Source organism: Vicia villosa, linkage group LG6, assembly GCF_029867415.1.
Source record: "Vicia villosa cultivar HV-30 ecotype Madison, WI linkage group LG6, Vvil1.0, whole genome shotgun sequence".
NCBI classification, from domain to species: Eukaryota; Viridiplantae; Streptophyta; class Magnoliopsida; order Fabales; family Fabaceae; genus Vicia; species Vicia villosa.
Genome location: NC_081185.1, coordinates 101,416,168 through 101,436,303, shown reverse-complemented (window position 1 = coordinate 101,436,303; position 20,136 = coordinate 101,416,168). Strand labels below are relative to the sequence as shown.

At 36.1% G+C, this 20,136-nt stretch overlaps 1 protein-coding gene across 1 annotated transcript; it reads right to left on the bottom strand.

The window, feature by feature from the left end:
* Positions 1–3,534: 3,534 nt before the first annotated feature.
* LOC131609419 (receptor protein kinase-like protein ZAR1) lies at positions 3,535–8,696 on the bottom strand. Its single transcript, XM_058881113.1, has 2 exons — positions 6,771–8,696; positions 3,535–4,463 (listed from the first exon to the last, which is right to left on the bottom strand). Exons 1-2 carry the CDS (start codon positions 8,305–8,307, stop codon positions 3,835–3,837), a joined length of 2,166 nt encoding a protein of 721 aa, XP_058737096.1. The 5' UTR covers positions 8,308–8,696; the 3' UTR covers positions 3,535–3,834.
* Between the last annotated feature and the right edge of the window lie 11,440 nt (positions 8,697–20,136).

The following is a 20,136-nucleotide window of genomic DNA, read 5'->3' as shown; positions in this document are numbered from 1 at the left end:
CTTATCTAGAACTTAATATACAATGTTACGATCTTAGTTACAGAGGTGGTACTCTTAAATGTTAATCGGATTAATTTCCCCAGAGTCAAAATATATACATGAGTCCAATAAAAGATGGTAAATACATCGGTGGAGCTACATTAAACTCAATCCCACCTAAAAAAATATAAAAGGCTTCGGCTCTCTGCTCGACCTAACACTGTAGCCACTACGCCTATCATTTGTTATCTACTAACAAATAAACATGGGGGCGATTAACTACTTTTTATCAATGGGATCCTTCTACGGGAATTTATTTTAGTAAGATTTCTTAATTATTCAATCATTTATCTACTTAGTTCACGTGAGCTTGAACTCCCGGTCTAATAGCTTCTATCTAAGCGCTCGCCCCTGTGACGTAGGAATAACCCTGTGGCTCATACCTTTAACCAATCTTTGGGTTCGTGACGTTTTTTAGTCATCACTAAATTGGACAATTATTCTAGTTTGGTAAGATTTGAGATAGATTAGCTCCATAAATGGTGTTCCGATTGCCATGACTTACATGGCACGTTGTATAAATAGAGAGTCCACCTATCTAGGATGAACCATATTATTCTCACTTAATGTTTATAATTATAAGGTAACATAATCATACAAATATTCTGAGAAGGAAAAACGACATAAACAAGGTAAAGTAGAACTACACTTATAACGAGCCATCATGCATATTAGACATGATGCACATCACATCACTCAAGGTTGAATCAAACATGATATCTTCCATCAAATATCATAGAAACAAAGTATCCCTATATAATAACACTTAGGCAAAGGAAATTTACCACTTAATTTCTCATGGAAGAGGTAAACAAGTGAAAAATCATTTTTCCAAAACATGTAACCGGTGACACAAAAAACGTAATACCCAGGTGGTAACCAGTTACAGAAAATAGATAACTGGTTACACCCCTTTCTGTTTCATAAATTTTCCATTTTTTGGGTGGTAATCACTTACATTCTATGTGTAACCGGTTATAGGTATGTGAAAACTCAAAAATCCACTTGAATTTCATCATTTCTGCAATCAAAACACAATGCAAACATATTCTAACATATTGTAATGGCCAATCAACATCTATATCAGAACTTGCAAGCATACATACTCAAAGAATCAAACATGACATGCTTTTTATGAAGAACCACGCAATTCAAGTAGAAATATCATAAATTTAAGCCACATTCCCTCATGCATTGATCCTAGATAATTGTAGCCCTACTACACCTAATCAAAATCCACCTTTTCTTAATTAAAACCTAGATTGGGTAGGATTTGAATTGAAGATGGTGACGAACACTTGATGAACCCTTTACTCCTCAAGCGTTTCTCTCAAAGTTTCCAATATACTTTCTCCTTAAAGAGCTCACCTTGACACACAAAGATGATTCATCTTTGATCAAAGGAATTTGCTGGAGGGTGTTCTCAATTACACATTTGGATTATGCAAGTATTATGTTCTTGGGAAATAGTGCAAAATTTGTTTTAAGACTGGGAAACACGAGACCAAGAGAATCTTAGACTATGTCCATTCTAATGTTTGGGGGCCTACAAAAGAGCCTTCTGCTGGATGTTTTAAGTACTTTGTGATATTCAGTGATGATTTTTCTTATAAGGTCTGGGTTTATTTTATGAAATATAAATCTGAGGTCTTTTCTAAGTTCAAAATGTGGAAGGTAGAGGTTGATAACCAAATAGGGAGAAAATAAAGTATTTGCGGTTTGATAATGGAACTAAATATACTGACATGAAGTTCGTACATTTCTGTGAGTAAAATGGAATCTAGAGGCACTTTTCTATGAGAAGGACACCGCGTCAAAATGGTGTTGCAGAGAGGATGAACATGAATCTGATGGAGAAGGCAAGGTGCCTTCATTTGAATGTTTGTCTTTCAAAAGTTTTATGGACAACAACACTCAATATGGAAAGCTATCTAATCAACAGATCACCGGGGCTTCATTGGATAGAAAAGACGTAGAGGAGGTGTGGACAGGTAACCCCATTGATCTGAGTAGTTTATTTTTTAGTGTCTAGCATATATGCTTATGTCTATCAAGGATCAGTCTAAACTTGACCCTAAGTCAAAATAGTGCATCTTTATTGGCTACAATAAAGGTGTGAAGGGGGTAAAAGTTGCAGAATTCGGTTAAGAGGAAGGTATTTGTGAGTATAAATATTGTATTTAATGAGAAGTCGATGTTGAACAGTCAGATGTGATAGTTGTGCTAGATATTGAGGTAGAAAATTCAAGTCAGGACAAGATTCAGGTGGATATTAAGTAGCCATTTGTGAGTCCAAGTAAAATTGTAGCTCAACAACAGGATGGACCAGGCTTAGATTCAGGTAGAGTGCAAGATTCAAATGAAGTACAAGACTATACACTTGTTCTTGATATGGAGCTCGTCGTATTACACCTCTAGTAAGATATAGGTTTTAAGACTTAGCAGCATATGCTCTTCTTACCAGTTCATGAGACCCTTCTACTTTTTAAGAGGCTATGGCTCTCTAGAAGAAAGGTAACTGGATGGATGCTATGTTGGAGGAGATGGAGTCCTTGAAAAAGAGTGAGACATAGGATCTTGTTCAGATGCCACAAGGAAAGAGAGCTATTGGTTGCAAATGGATGTACAAGAAAAATCTAGAAGTAACATAAAAAGAAAGGGAAAATTTCTAGGCTTGCCTAGTTGCAAATGGGTACTCATAGCAGAAGGAGATTGATTATGATGAGATTTTCATTCTGATCATTAGACACACTTCTATCAAAGTAGTGTTGGACCCAGTAGCCAGCAGGAATATGCATTTAGAGAAGATGGTTGTGAAAATAACTTTCCTCCATGGTAATCTAGAGGAGCAAATCTACATGGAGCAGTTAGAGGGATTTAGTGATACTTAACATGGAAGACTTGTTTGCAAATTGAAGATGTCTTTGTTTAGAATGAAGCAGTCCCCAAGGAAGTGGTACAAGCACTTTGATTCATACATGCTCTAGATTGTCTATAGAAGGTGTGATTGTTATTAAGTGTTTATGTGAGGAACCTTGATGATTGGTCTTTTATTTTCATGTTACTTTATGTTGAAGATATGTTGATTGTTTCCAATCATTTGAATGATGCAAATGAGTTGAATACTAAGTTGAAAATTACTAAGCCTCTGACCATCCCTATCAGCATAGAGGTGCCACACATTCTATACTTTTCGACAAATACATTTATCTTTTCTTCATTGTAGGAGCATCCAAAAACCCGTGAACAAAGCTTTCCTGATTTCTTTTTCCGAGTTATCAAGCTCCGTTCACACTCTTGCAAAAGAACAAAATCTATGCCTTGTTATATTTATGATATTGTTGTTATATTTATGAAATTATTCCAAATTGTATTAAGGATATGATCTCAATAAAAATTATGAAAAGAAACCATTTAAACTTTTCAGAAAAATAGAATGGTTGTGAAAACAGCATTCCATTAAAATTGAGAAGAATTGTCATTCAAAATGGAGAGTTGGATACTAAAGAGATTTTTTTCTTATAAACAATGTATAATACATATGAAATTGCCAATTCAGTAGCAATGCTAGCTAATGTGAAATTATTGTAATCAGATTCTGGAGAGAACGAGACCACAACAAAATTTAAACATAATTTATTAAACTTTTTGGTCTTTGAAAGATAAGGCAGGACCCGTGCTGATTACCTCTTTCAAAAAATTGCTGACCAAAAAATGCATCATGAAACTGAAGTGCATGTTCCTTTCCAGTCTCATGCTCACAAATTTCAGCAGGTAAACATCAGAGTATTATGTTCAAATTCTTTCAAGATTGTCCGAAACAGTTTTCATTCTAGGCCTGACCTCAGGGTCTCCCTCAGTGCATGATAGTGCTACATGGAATACAGCGAGTACTTCTTTCTTGGCATGTATTTCTTGAAGAAGTGATGGATCAACCATTTCGGATAAAGGGCTTTCTTGTTCAAACCCTTTCTTAACCCACCTTACCAAGTCGGGTACTTCCACAGAAGTTGATGCTCCCGGAGAAGAATCTGGTGATTTACCGGTGAGCAATTCAAGTAATACAACACCAAATGAATACACATCCCATTTTTGGGTGGGTCTGCAGCCTGGTACTCTAGCTTCGGGAGCTTTATAGTTGTTGATTCGTTCTGTTTGCGATGACTTCAAGTAAGGAAGAGCTCCACCCATAAAACCGCCGGTGGAGGGATTGTTGCCAGTGATGCTGATTAGCCGGTTAAGACCGAAATCAGAAATGAGGGGTTGGAAGTCTGAGTCGAGGAGGATATTGGAGGGTTTGAGGTCACCGTGAACAAATTTTCTTGGACTGCATTCATGGAGATAAGCTAAACCTCTGGCTGTTCCTTTGACTATTCTCAGCCTGATTGACCATGAAAGATTTGGAGATGGTTGGCCATTTCTCCCTGCAAAAATACTTCGAATTAAATGTGAACTATTTGCAGCAAAACAAGTTATTGTGAAAATTATAAATCTATTAGAGTGCAAATGCTGATTATGAATTACTTTTTGTTGCAGTTACATAATTATGCTATTCATATGTAGCAAATTTCTTTTCTTTTATGAATAGTTTCAAACATAATAATCATGAATAGTTGGTTGGTCGGTGTATCTTACATCCTACATAACAGATTATACTATTGACTATTCTAAAAGTCAAAATTAAGTATTTATGTGTTTAATTTTCTTCATAATATCCAAACATAAGTGTAGTAGAAGCAAAGGAGTGAGAAAGCAGTTCTAGTAGGCCCTGCTTGAATCAAGAGATTGTGAAGCGGGTAGAGTGCATTAAAAGCAAAAAAGTTAAGGATTGATGATGTAACAAAGAAAAGCAAAGCTTTCCACCAAGACTCCAAGAACTAAGAAGCTCTAATGAAATAAAAAAGAACCAAAGCTAAGAAGTTAAACTTTTCTGAATGGAATAAAGCCAAAAAAGTGGCACAAACTTGCAAGTTCTTTTTCAGACTACAAATAAATGATACTTTATACAAAGCTACTTTAAATGATACTACTATAAAGGCTGTGTAAAACTGAAAATTAATAGTATAAAATATCCAAACAGCTGCAAACAAAATTGAAGTCAAAAGACACAACACATTGGATCCTCTCCTGTATCTCTAGTCAACTCTCAATCTTTAAACTTAATCTAACAATTGAGCAAAACAATATCTTAACTGTTGGATTAATCCAACAGCTGAGATTTTGTAGCTTCATGATGCAGGAACATGGCTTACTGAGGTGTTTAATTGCAACTTTTGCGCCTAAAAATTTGGTTTGTTTAGTGACCCCATGTGGTGAGAATGAGATAAAGACATAGATAGAAGTTCATGGTCCCAGACATGAATACCACTGCCATCTCATATCTGAGACACATGGCGAATGTCCTTATTTTTCTTCCTAAGGGCAGCTCATTGAAATTTACAATAACACTGACAATATTGTCCTACCAAACAATTTCTCGATTCAATGCCATTACCAATAATAGGTAAGCATCTAATTAAGGTATTCACCTAGCCACACCCATATTCTCCCCTCAAATTTCAAAGTTAAAACTTAAGTAGTAATATATTATAATTCTTCATTTCTACCAAGACAAATAGGAATTTAATATTGTGCATTTGCAGCTAACTAACCATCATGGTCCCATTGTGCCACAAAACAATAAAGAAAATGACAATCATGAAAACAAAGAGACAATGGGAAAAGACAGAACTCCAAATTCGATTGCTTTCTTTCATGAAAGCGAAATCTAGCATATTTAGTAGCATTTTCTATTAAAAAATATTAAATTTATTACTATTTGTCTTGCTACCCATTCTTTCTACAAACTAGATAAGACAAGAAATTGATTTTCCTTTTGGCTGAAATTAAAGGACAAAAATTGACCAAACATCCATCAAACCTATATAAAATAAAGTTCAAGTCCAGAATCCTCTAAATTAAATATTCTACAACCACTTCTTGAATTTAAAATGTTGGCAGAGTTTAATTGAAATGTATCCAAATGCACCTCTCTAAAGATAATTGTGTAATGTCCCGTTAAATCAGCCCAGTTGATAGCTGTGCAGGGACATCAGGTGCAGGGTCGTAGATTAGAACCCCCAAAATCATTTTAGGAGTAACATAACTAACTGATAGTATATTGATGAGATGTGATTGAATGCATGTGTAGAAATAAATTCATATTGATAGCATGTAACGTATAACTCACAATGATAGTGTATATCGGAGTACCAATTAAATTGAAGTTGGTAGTGGTAGGACTACATTACGTAAGATTCCAATTTCACCATGTTATCATTAACTGTCATTCATTATTTTGTTACTAGTACTATTATTGCACTCTCATTATCAATGAAATAGTGCTATCTTCCCACAAGCCTACTACTCTTACTCTGATATTAACCCTGTAGCACCGAGATCTCTTAAAAATGCGTGTCTATGTCAGTGTCAAATACTGACACCGAAACGATACCAATACTTTTGATTGCATTCACTTTATTCATCTTTTCAAATTATTACGGTGTCGACATGTCTGATCAGTGCCGTATCTGGTGTCCGTGGTGGTGAGAGTAAAAATGGAGGTTAAGCCTCCTCAAGAATGAATGCAACACATGAAATCAACGACCCAAAAGGAAAAAGAGAAAGGGATACATACATGCATACTACTACCTAAAAACAAAGATAACAAAATGTAAAGGAATTGAACTAACCTCTAAGAGCATTAGCCAAATTGCCGTTGGAAACGAAATCACTAATCAAAAGCTTTTCATCATGAGCCCAATAATAAGCTCTCAACTTCACAATATTAGGATGTTTCACTTTCCCAATAGCTTGAACTTCAGCAGCAAACTCCTTATACCTCTGTTCACCACCTTCCCCTAATCTCCTCACAGCCACAGGAACACCATTCCCAAGCACTACCTTATACACAATTCCTAACCCACTTTTCCCTAACACATATGCAGAAGCTCTTAACAACTCATCAAGCTCAAAGCTAAAACCTTTATCAATTGCCACCAATTCACCTTCTCCTTCACCTTCCACTCTACCACCACCTTCTCTTCCTCCTTTCTCACTCTCTTCGACATCCGAATCATCACTCTTAAACCCCTTAACACACCCTAAAGACAAACAAAAACAACAGAAACTCGATTTTTCATTGTTTCCACTACCGCCAAATTTCCTCTTCAAAGTACAACTACACCCATTGGAGTTATCTTTCTTTTTCCAATACACATACACAACAAGAAGCCCAATCAAAGCCACACCAGCAGCATCAGCTACTGTTATAATAATAATCAACCCGGGACTCAACCCTTTCTTCGACCGGTTCACCTGTCGTCGAGCTGAACCAGGACCACTCCCTGGTTCACTCGGAGCAGAACCTGTGCACTGTTTCTGCAGAGGAAACCCACATAGTTTCGGATTATTCAGAAACGCGGTAGGTCCCTGGTTCGAAAACGACCCCGTTTGAGGAATTTCTCCACTAAGATCGTTACTACGAAGGTCGAAGCTAACCGTCACCGGCAATTTTCCTAGAGACTTCGGAACTTTACCTGATAGATGGTTGAATGAGAGGTTTAGCGTTCCGGTGAGGGAGTTAAGTAAGCCAATCTCGTCTGGAATCGAACCTTCTAGAAGATTCGCAGATAGGTCGAGCTGAACTAGATTCTTAAGCTTCATCCATGGAGTCACCGGAATGTTGCCGGAGAAATTGTTTCCCGCGAGGATTAAATGCTGGAGCTGTGCACAGTTTCCGAGAGACTCCGGGATTGTACCGGAGATTGAATTTTGTGAGAGGTCAATATTTTGGAGGCGCGGAAGGTTGCAGACGGAGGGAGAGAGGCTACCGGAGAGGTTATTTCCATGGAGGAAGATGCTGTGGAGGGAAGTGGCATTGAAGAGCTGAACAGGAATAGAGCCATGGAAGAGGTTAGTATGAAGACTCAAACGACGGAGATAGATTAAGTTTCCAAGCTCCGACGGGAGGTAACCGCGGAGACCTTTCCCGGCGAGACCGATACCAACGACACGAGCTTCGGTTTCACCGGAGATGTTTGCGCAGCTAATGCCGGACCATTGACACGGAGTAAGGTCGTTTTCGTTCCAGTCGGAGAATGCGGCGGCGCTGTCGCCGTTGACGGCGGATTTGAGTGTTAGAAGAGCAAGGCCGTCGGAGGAGAGAGAAATGACTGGATGGAAATAGAAAAGAAGGAGGATGAAGTAAAGGAAGAAAGTATGTATCATTTAGAATTTGCAGTACGACACCGTTTTGGGGTGTGTTAGTTACGGTGAGTATAGTACGGTTGGTTCAGTTGAGTGTTTGTGTTATGGAAATGGATGAAGATGAGAAAGAAAGGAAGTAGTTGTATTTATTTATCAGAAGAGATGGGGAGGATGGGAGTTTAATTTGGTGGGGTCCGTTTGGCGCCAAAAAGATGGAGAGAGAAAGTGAGTGAAAATGAGTGAGGAGAGAATTTGTTAACGGCGGAAAGAGTGAAGTGAAAGAGAAGAAAAGGGTTATAGTTTCTGTATTTGGATTAATGGGTTTGGTATTCGGTTGAGTTTCAAAGATTGAAATGATTTTTGATGAATGTGTGTTGAACTGTAGTTGCTTCGTGGGTTCTTGATGATGCTGGTTTCTTTTTTGTTATGGTTGTGTGTGGACTCGTAAATAGATATAGTGAAGTTAGGTTTGTGATGGTATATCCAGCAGGTGAAAATGATTAGGGATGACAACGGGTTGGAGGCAGGTTTAAGTACACCCAGATCCGCACACAGTCACTTAGATCCAGATTCGCATTTGTCTTCAAATTCGGTCGGAGCTAATATTTGTTCCTCCGCCCCCGCCCCTAATAAGAAACGTGCTTTCCCGCACCCGTCCGAATAAAACTTTAATTTTTTAAAAATATAATTTTTTTCAATAAAAATAAAAATCAATAATTAAATTAAATAATTGATTATTTTAAAAGAATTTTTTATGTTTTTTATTTTTATTTAAATTACATTTTAAAAAAATAATAATTCTAATAAACATGATATTATAACATTGAAAACTGTAAATGAGTAATAAAACTACTAAAAATTAAATTAAATATAGTTGACGGGTGTGGAACGGGTGCGGGTGCATGACAGGTACTAGCATCACCCACCCACACCCGTAAATAAAAAACCGGTTTTCCCCGCACCGCACTCGCACCCGCCCCTGATTAAATCAGGTTTTCCTCACTAATTTCGGGGCGGAGACGGGTTCGTTAAATTTTTATTTGTGTTTGACTTTTTCTTTAATTATATCTAAAATATTATTTATGAATGGTTGTGATGAATCCATGGTGTAAAACTTTTGATAGTGCTTACCAATTAATCTCTTTAAAGAAGTGTTTATGTTTGTACTTTTTCTAGATTCAACAGGTTATATATCAAATACGAACAATAATTTATGAATAATTAAAAGTATTGATTAAATACAAACAAAAGTATAAATCATACAAATTAATTACTTCTTCATCAAACTCAACCATGCATGTCGTGATTCATATCAAGTGTTCTATAATGAATTGGCCTTGAACAAATAACATGAATGGATAGGGCCAACATAGAATCTAACTTGATTGGTCCCTTGGTACTATATTGACTAAATATCGAGAACATGATTTTGACTTTATTGTTATTTTGAAGTTTCATAATGAGAAATTGAACATGTTTGTCATCATCGATTGGCCACCCTTTTTATGTCACATTGGTTTGTATAAAGATTCATTTGGTCCATTTGGTGCTTTAGGTTTGACGATGTAACACTAACATTGATCTTGAATAAATGGGGAAAAGCCCCATTGGTGAAATAAATTATAACTAGGTTAGAGTTTATTCTAACTAGGTATGGATAAAAAGAGTTCTTTGTTTTTCAGATGTTAAGTGCAAATGAACCAAACATATTATTTTTTTATACAAGTTTTTGTGCAATGTGGTCCATCAAAAGCGTCTGTCATACCCTAATTTTGACCCCCCCTGAGATTTCACACCTTCATACATTTCATCAAACTCAAGACAAGTACTCAGAGCAGTCACTTTTTCATCTGGTACTTAATCAAGGATGTTCAAGGATAAAAAAGCTCGGGCAAAGGATCAATCAATAAAAGGATTAGTCTGTAATTCAATCACAGGACTCAAGAGCTTCATTCTATTTACCTATGATTGATTAGACACCAGTCATCAAGGCTCAGGTTTGCTCACATCACCAAACTAGGGTTTTGAGCCCATCAAGGACTGAAATCAGAGACCACATTTGGGAAACCCTAAAAAGCTCCAGGACATCATTCAAAGGTTTCAATCATCTTCAAATGATTCATATAACAATATCCACTAGGCATTGTACTTCAATTCAAGATCTATAGTCATCAAATTCATCTGGTCGACAATTAGGGTTTTTTACCTAATTCACCTGGATAGTTGACTTTTAATCAGGACATGGGTCCATAACTCAAAACATGGCTCAAGAACTTCTATTACCTCAATATATCCATTCATATCATTCATTTGAGGAGGAGAGCTTGATTCAACACAAAAGTCCAAGATTTCACTTCATTAGGAAAAAGTCAACTGTACAAGATCACCTTTGACTTTTGGGATTTTTGATCAAACCATAACTTTAAGGATCAATATCATCAACATATGATTATTGGAGGCATTTGACCAAAGAAAATCAAGAAAATTTATCAAGGATCAAAAAGTCAACAAAAAGTCAAAAATAGTACATTTTGACCTAGTTCATGGATCTCAAAATTTCACCTACACAACTCAAAAAACTTCCAACATGAAAGTTGTAGATCTTGCAAAATAAAACAACTTCTCACAATGCAACTTTTTTCAAGAGATCAATCATTAAATAGATATGAGCTTTTGAAGTTATAGGTCATAAAAACTCAGAAAAATTCTAAGTGTTTTTTAACCTAGTTTTCTTCAAACTTTGGGCCTGTTTTTCACAATTTTTCCAAGAGATTTTGAAGAAACTCCAAACTAATGAATTGAAGTACATGTTAAGGGCTTTCCAAATTGTGCTCAACCTTCTCCAAATTCATTTTGAGCTAGGAGTTATGATGATTCAAAGTTGGGCTCATGAAGAGAAATTTTAGGTCATGCCCAAATTGGAATTTTTGCAAACTTTGTACCAATGCCTATACCAATTGATTCATCCTCGTCCATGATATATCAGAAGGGATTTGGAGGAATCAAATGCACTATTTCATCATTTTTGGCCAAGTTGCAAGAATTCAATGCCATGTGATTAAGTAATCATTACAAAATTGGAATCTTGATGAATCACCAAAGAATCTTCTCCTAAGCCAATTAGAGTTCAATTCTGCAACAGAATTGTCCCCTAAAATCACACAAAATCGATGGCTAGGGGATTGATCAAATGGAATCAAAATTGCCATCATTGCATTTTGGATATTTTTGAAATTCCTTCATAACCAAGAAACCAAGTTAACCTCATTAAGCAAGCTTACTATCTCCAATTGCTCTGAGCCTTTTGCCTATAAATACAAATTCATACTTCAGTATCAAACCACACCAAAGCAACAGAAATCTTGCTTTCTCTCTTCTCTTCTCATACTTAGGTTTTTCAAAGGTTCTTTGGCAAGAAGACTCGGATTCTTCAAACCAAAGCTCTTCCTTTGAAACTAAGTATTCAAACACATCAAGGGAGGTATTTAGAGGTGATCCAAACGTCTGGAACACTTTTGTACGTGGATAATCATCATCTTCACCTCTCACTTGGAGCTACATCAGTTGGGGTCGAGCAAGAGGTTCTGGGGAGTCTCAACTCAAGCTAAGCATCTCAACACTTTCATGAGAGACCACTGAAGCTATCTGGAACACTGCAACAACTCTGTAGCACACTTTGATCAGAGCTTAACCTCCATTTTTAAGGTAAGTTTCATGAACTTCAAACTCTATAATTCACGCATGATAAATTAAAAATGAAGTTACCAGTTGGTTTCTGCACCTTTAGGGATCATTAACCCTCGATCAATTGCATCATATAATACATATACATCATTTCATTTTAAATTCCAGTTTTAGGGTTCTTAGTGTCCATGCTTGTGAATTTTAAGTTACACTCAGAATAAATGAAATTAAAGGACACCATCATGATCCTTGTCCAAAAACGAGCAAAATCCATCTTTACATCTTTGGATTTGGTTGAGAATTGAGGGAGATAGGATTTCCAGAAATTGAAATCGTGAGGTTGAAGATGAAGATGCTTTGCGCGCGTTTTTTTTGAATTCCAGAGGCAAGTTTAAAATATAATCATATGGAAGCGTGTTTTGAACGACTAAATTGTTCAGCTCACTTGGTTACATGCGTTTCTCACTCTCTCTTGCCCAAGGTCTGGGGTTCAAACCCCCTCTCGGACCTTTTGTTTTGCTTGTTTTATTTTTAGTTCATTTATGTACTTGTTTTCAAATAAAATAAACTGAAGGCGTTTGTCTAACAAGCTGCGCGCGTGGTCCATATGGTAAGAGTTTTGGGTGGTGACTGAGAGGGCGTGAGTTCAAGCCCTTTAGGAGACAAAACCTTATTTTTTATCACTTTTCCATTTCAATTTCTTCACAACTTCAACTAATTAATTCATCTATCAAATTAAATCATTTTCCTTTGATTTTTCACACACTTCTCATTTAATATGTCTATTTTGAGAATATCCAAAAAAATCACAAAAAAAATATATTATTTTGATATATTTTAATTAGGTTTAAAATCATATGTTTTAAGTATGCTTTAATACTTTAAAATATAGTTTTCACTTATTCTTCAAAGCCTAACCTCTTGTAAATATTTTGTGATAAAACCTTAAGCATTTAGGTCTTAATAAGATATAGATTTTGTCTTTACCCTAATTAAATTGACTTTTGTCAAAAAAAAACTGAAGTTCGTTTTCAAACTTCGATCAAATAAAACGACCAAGGTTTTCATTCAATAAAACCTTATGTCCAACAAATCATTTCCAACTATTTTCATAAACAGTAAATAAATCCATGGGTCTCTAATAGAGTGTAAGACTCAACACCTTTTTCTTTTCTTAGTTTGTTTTTAAAAACTATATTTACAAAATCTTTTTTCTGTTTTCAAAACATTCTTCTGGTATTTGAAGGGCATTATTCCCGGTGAAACTCTTTAGATACCTATGTGACCTAAGGTCCATCTTCACTTCTTCTGTTTTCAAAAATCTTTAACTGTTTATAATAAATATTCAACTGTTATCAATAAACAAAAAAGTTATTGGTAAGGCTTTGTACATACATCTTCAAAGGCCTCCACTCCATCCAGGTTAGGCTTTATGGCTTTCAATTTACAATTTTCATTTAAATTACTGTCAAATATAAACTGTATATATATTGTTTAGAACTACGTCTGAGTGTAAACCTTAGGACAGTTAAGCTATATATATATTACATGACTATGGCCTAGGATTGAGAATGTCTTCCCAGTGAAGGCTCTTTCCTAATTAGAGATCTTTAGTTCAAACCCTCAAGATGAATTATTCCCGGTGAAACATCTTGAAAAAGCCTTAGAATCCAAATAGGATACATCCACCCAAGAGGAATTATTTTTGGTGAAACCTCTTACCCTTTTGCTTAGATCCAAAATAAGTTCAAAACCACATAGCTTTCTCTTGTGCTATAACAAGGACCCTCGATGACCCTCGACTAGCCTCCTCTTGGGCTTTGTACAAGGACCCACAGGCTTCTTAAAAGCATTCCCAGCTTACTCTTGAGCTTGTATACAAGGACCCATCAGGTTTCTTATAAACATAAGAACAGGTCTTTAGTCACCTTTTAGCCTACCCTGGCGAGTTTCTTCTACTCTTCAAACCAGACTTTAAACAAGCTAAGAATATCTCAATCTCAGTATTGAGTACACCTTTTGGAATGAGAGACATGGACAGTCTCTGTCACCTTTATCTCCAATAATTTTCCTCCTTAGCAGAGTCTAGATTCCATATCTGTCTATCCTCAGTCAGTGTCAGCCTTAATCTTGGGCTTTAAACAAGAAGTCTCAAATATTTAATCATTCTGCCATCATCTAAATTCCCTGGAAAGGGTCAGCCTCCACTCAGTCCTTCATTTTTAACAAAATTCCCTGGAAAGGGTTAGCCTCCAAAAATTAAACTTTCAAAAGATAAAACTCTCCAGCAGAGTAAAATCCCTGGAAAGGGTTAGCCTCCAAAATCAGTCCTCTAAAGTCATAATTCCCTGGAAAGGGTTAGCTTCCAAAATTCAGCTTTTAAAAGACAAAATCCCCAATAGAGTCCATCTTCAAACCTGGGTCTTTCATTCATCAATTCCTGTTCAACAAAAGCACAATCCTCAGTAGGGTCAACTTTTAGGATAATCCTCAACAGAGTCAAAATATCCCTTTAGAGTCAAAACCTTACTCATAGGTATACCCTTATTCAGAGTCAGCCACAACCTTGGGCTTTGTACAAGGCAGATAATAAAGTCTCCCCGGTAAGTCCTTCACCTTCAAGTAGCCACAACCTTGGGCTTTGTACAAGGCAGATAAACCACATTCCCTGTGTCAAAAGATTCCTAACCTTTAGGATCTTTTCCCCATAAGAGTCATCCATACTCAGTTTTCTTAAGAGTCATCCACAACCTTGGGTTTCATACAAGGCAGAAAATAATATATTTCCCAATTAAGAGTTAGCCACAATTCTGGGCTTTGTAAAGAACACCAAATAAAATCCATCAGATAAACACTCTCCAACTAGAGTCAGCCTCAATTCTGGGCTTTGTACAGAACACCAAAACCTTTTAGTTTAAGTTAATCCCCAGTGGAGTCATCTCCCAGAGTCAATAAAAATCAATCAAAAAGCCTCAAGCTTGGACCTCATACAAGCCAGTTAAAGTCAAATCTTTTATACAGTAGATAGATATAGTTTATCCTTATAGAGAGATATTTCTCCTATCTCACCACATTCAATAATCATTACATTTTAATTTTAATCATTCTCTCATTTAGGATTTTGAAAGACATGCTCTGGCAAGTTAACCCTGGCATGTGTAACTTTCCCTAATTTGGTTGAGTATCATTATTTCATTCAAGACGCAGTTGACTGGTATACTTGCACATACGCAAGTAAGGTCCCCCTCTTTAGGGGTGGGAATAGGCCAGGCCGACCTACAGGGGCCTATAGCCTAGCCTACTTAAGGCCAGGCCAGGCCTATTTGATAAAAAGGCTAGGCTTGGGCTTTTTTAAAAGCCTATTTAATAAAATAGGCCAGGCCTAGGCTATTAAAAAAGCCTATAAAGCCTTGTAGGCCGGCCTATATTTTCATATATATTAAAATTAGTTTAAATAGGTTAGCCTATATATGCATATATATATATATATTAGAAAAAATGTTAAATAGATTGGTCTATATATGCATATATATTAGAAAAAAATGCTAAATAGGTCGGTCTAAATGTTCATATATATGCGACCTATAAGGCTTCTTAAGTAATATGAATTAATTGAAAACATTAATAAAAAAGAGGCTTTTAAATAGGCTTTCAGGCCTGGTCAGGCTTTTAAAAAGGCCAGGCCAGGCTGAAAAAACGAGCCTATAGTAGGCCATAGGTCAGGCTCAGGCCTTGTAAGTTTATCATAGGCCAGGCTCAGGCCTTATAAAGCCTAGCCTAGCCTAGCCTATTCCCACCCCTACCCCTCTTGAATGAAATGAATTCAGCTTTTCTGTCACTCTTTTAATGTTTGTGGTAGAATTGTAGAAATACCTCTCTGTAAAGATGATTTCATGTCTCTTTACTGTAAACAGAGATTTAATTCCAGCTTCAACCTTGAGCTTTAAGCAAGGCACCAAAAATAATTATTTTCCCTAATTAGTTCCCCGAACTACAAAAAGCTCTAACTTCCATTAGGGATATGTAGGCATGAGGTTCACAAGGAATCTCAGCGAGCTAATAAAAAACCAAAAATAGTCAGTCTGTCTGTCTTTCTTTTCATTCAATTCAATTTTCCCTCCTAACACAAAGGAGAAACTTTCCCAATCAATTAGCAACAAACACAAACACATAGACACAGAGAAGGTTCCCGTAGAGTACTATGGATATGTAGGGTGCTTAAAACCTTCCCTATGTATAACCGACCTCCCGGACTCCAAAATTTCTAGTCTAGGTGAATCCCCATACTTAGCAAACTCTTAGGGTTTATTTGAGATCTTTTTCCCCTTCCTCTTTCGTAGGATAATTAAAAAGTTCGTGTGTTATCGTAGGAAGAACTGAAATAAAATTCATCCGACCACGGGCGCATTCTCCTTCCAAATTTTGCGTGAAGGGTCTAGCGTGTCGTCCTCCCAAGTGAAACGGGGAGGTAAAAAAATGACACCACAGTGTCAGTATAATGTAGACCACACAAAGTAATTCAATGGATAGTAGAATTAAATTGATTGACACGTTTTAGATTAGAGAATCTGAAACATGAAAAATCTCCCTAGCATGGGTTCAAATTATAGAATCGGAATATAGTGGAATTTGTTGTTGAGACACCACATGCATATGAGTGTGCCTTCGTTTTTGTGTTATTTTTCTCATGATTTGTTTATGTGAGGAGCTTTTCTATTTGGAAGAGCCAATGCCACATGCCAAAAATTATAAAGCATTTCAAGCTTAGTGTGGTTGTTATGTGTGAAACTCATACAAAATTTGATCATTCTAAGGAGTTTTAGGGGAAGGAAGGTTATATGGTTGTTTATGAAATAGAGGTTGACGGACACTCAGGTGGTCTATATGTCTTAAATAATGACTCTATATCATATTCATTTTAGGTGATTCAGAGTGTAGTTCAATGTATTACTTTTAAAATGACTTAGGGTAATATGTATTGGGTTTGTTTAAGAGTTCATGTGATCCCCAAACCTTGGGTAAGAGAAAACTTATAGGTCTATCGCAACTTAATGACTCGTATTTTTTATTTGTGGGTGTTATTGGGTGACTAAAATAATATTTTAATTCCCTTCGAACAAGGAGGATACAAATTTTCCCGACCTAAGAAAAATAAGCTTTTTTAACATGATAGCCAAATATAACTTGATGTATTTAGATTTCCTGGGTAGAAAATTCACCTGGTAACCTCAATGTAGTATCATGGAGATTGGGTTGAGGGCTTTATAGTGCACTAACAATGATACTTTGTTTTTTGAGGCTTTGAGGTGTTTTAAAAGTTTGTTTTATACTAAGTATCGTCTCATTTCCCCTCATGTAGCCTATAACACCTCTCTTTGAATATTTACCAGAAGAACACTTTCTTTGCCACAATTATAAAACAAGAAGTCTATCAAGCTCATGAGTATTAAATATGTTATATGATGGAACAAATATTGTTGGTAAGGCAGAGGACTTGATCCAAGGAATGGTGCACTAGACTTTTGGTATGATGGCGTGGGGTGTATGAGAAGTATGATAAGTTAGTGAAAGTATGAGAAGTGATAAAAAGGGGAAATTAATTTGAAATACCTAGATATGGTGCACCTCCTCTCTTATATAGTAAGAGAGGTTGGAATTGCATGCATGGGATATGCGTGTGCTGCACGGTGGACCGTATTATTAATTTGGATGATGTATGATGTGCAAGAGTTTAGAATGTCCTACCCCTAGTGATAGTGAAAGATCACCTTCTCCATGTGTATGCATCCTCAGCATTTTCCTATGGGATTTTCGCATTAGGTCTTCTGGGAGGTCCAAAATAGTTTCCTCCCAAGCCCTTGTCGCTGCTCTACAAGGTTAGGGTTTTTGCTAGGTATGCTCCTAGACCAACTATCACTAGAAGAAAACGAAGAGTCCTGATGGGGCGCCACTAACATTGGGAATATGCGGCATGATCCATTGACACCGGGTGTAAGTCTTTTAGACTTATACCAAATCTCAACAGTTAATAGCATTCGATCAAACGGTCTTATAAATGACTTATTTTTTAGGAGAAATAATAGACTATATATATATATATATATATTATTTTATTTAATATGACTATTTGATCAATTCTTTTAATGATTGAGATTTAGTGTAAGTCTTTTAGACTTACACCTGGTGTCAGCGGATCCTGCCTATATATATAGGTAAGTTATATGAGAATGAATTTGAACCATTAGATTTTAAAATAAATGGTGGAGATTATGTGTCATTCTTTTTTTCTCTCTCCTCCATTATAAAAATAAATGATGGAGGAGAGAGAAAAAGAATGACATATGACCTTCATCATTTATTTTAAAATTTAATGATTCAGATTCATTCTCACATTCTCATATAACTTACTCATTCTCACTAGATATGCCCTATAGCAATGATCAAATTGAACAAATAAGTTACACCAACAATTACACTCTTTATTAACCCTTGATTTTGTTTTGATCTAATGGTTATTATTGCTCTTTTCATGCTCATATCATATTTATTAAAATAATTCTATCTTATCATATTTACATGGGGACGACTCAAGTAAGAACACTTGGTTATTATGAGAAATGAGAACAATGAATCACGACCATTAAATTTTGATTTGTTGATTTTAATGAACTGGATTGGTTTCTCTTTCTATGTTGATTTAAAATAAATATTAAGAATCATAGAAATAGAAACCAATCCAGTCCATTAAAATAAACAAATTAAAATTTAATGGTCGTGATTCATTGTTCTAATTTCTCATAATAATTAAGTGTTCTCACTTGAGTCGCCCCTATATATATATATATCATCGCCATCCAACTGAATATCGTCCTTATCCAACTCAATATCATCCTCATTCAGCTCCACATGATCATCCTCACGTGCATGTATATGTGTGGTAGGTGACGTGCTCGATCCCCTAGTCTGCTAGAAGGATGGGGGCACTTGGGTGGGATGTGGGGTGCAGAATCCTTTAGTCTGCTGGAAGGATGAGGGCACCTGTGTGCAATGTGGGGTGCGGGATCCCCCACTCTGTTGGAAGGATGAGGGCACATGTGTGGTAGGTGGAAAGCTAGACCCCCCATACAACATGAAGGATGAAGGCACATGTGTGGGAAAGCTAGGTGGAAAACTAGGTCCCACACTATGTATGTATGGATAGCTAGGTCCCCCATATTGGCTAATAAAATATGGTATCCCTGATGGGAACCTAGGATACTCATGAGAGGAGAGTAATGGCATAAGAGGTTGAGTACTGGCCATGGACATATGATCTACCTGACTCTGCGGGGGAGGACACAATTTCGACTAAGGTGACTGACATACTACTATCCTCAAGTGTTGGGTCTTCTTACCATTACCACTACCCTTACCCTTATCAGATCAGGTGGCATTTTACCTATTTATAGAGAATACACAATAAATATATATTCATCAACACAAATAATAAATTTAAACAACACATTCTCATCAATATATATATATATATATATATATTCATTAACACATTCAACACTTGGTTCATTAAGTAAAATTATAAAATCATTATTCATTAACACATTCAATATACATTCATTATTCTAAATCTTCATGCTTATCATCCATATCATTATCATCATCTGATGTGATATTATCCTTGGATATAAATTTTTCATGCTCTTCGTCCACTTTATCTTCAACCAACAAAATAAACGCATAAACTTGATTCCCTTCAACCATTGTATTAGACAAAGTTGTAATTCTTTCAAATGCAATCATATCATTAATTTGCTCAACTTCATCAACTTGGTAATCAAGATCTTCTACTAGATCGCCAGTTTCAATATGACCCAATAGTTTTGTTTTGATTGCAACATAACACCCTTGTTTACGTGGCACAAAATGAAGGATAAGGAACATAATAAACTTGCCTAACAATATGTGACATTATGAAAGGGTCATACTCTTTGTACCTTTGGTCCATTTGAATCTCAACAGTACCGTATGTCTTATCTATTTTTGTTCCTCTAGTTGGATCATACCGTTCACAATAAAATAAGAAAACTTTATTTTCAGAGTCCAAATATTTGTATACCAACTCGTAGATATGTTACAAAAATCCATAGAAGTCATCTTCACCACCATATG

Excerpts from the sequence above, each read along its gene's own strand:
- LOC131609419 (XM_058881113.1), bottom strand. The coding sequence starts at position 8,307 with ATGATACATACTTTCTTCCTTTACTTCATCCTCCTTCTTTTCTATTTC. Across the intron at positions 4,464-6,770 it reads TTTGGCTAATGCTCTTAGAG|GGAGAAATGGCCAACCATCT; the intron begins GTTAGTTCAATT and ends GTATTTTTGCAG.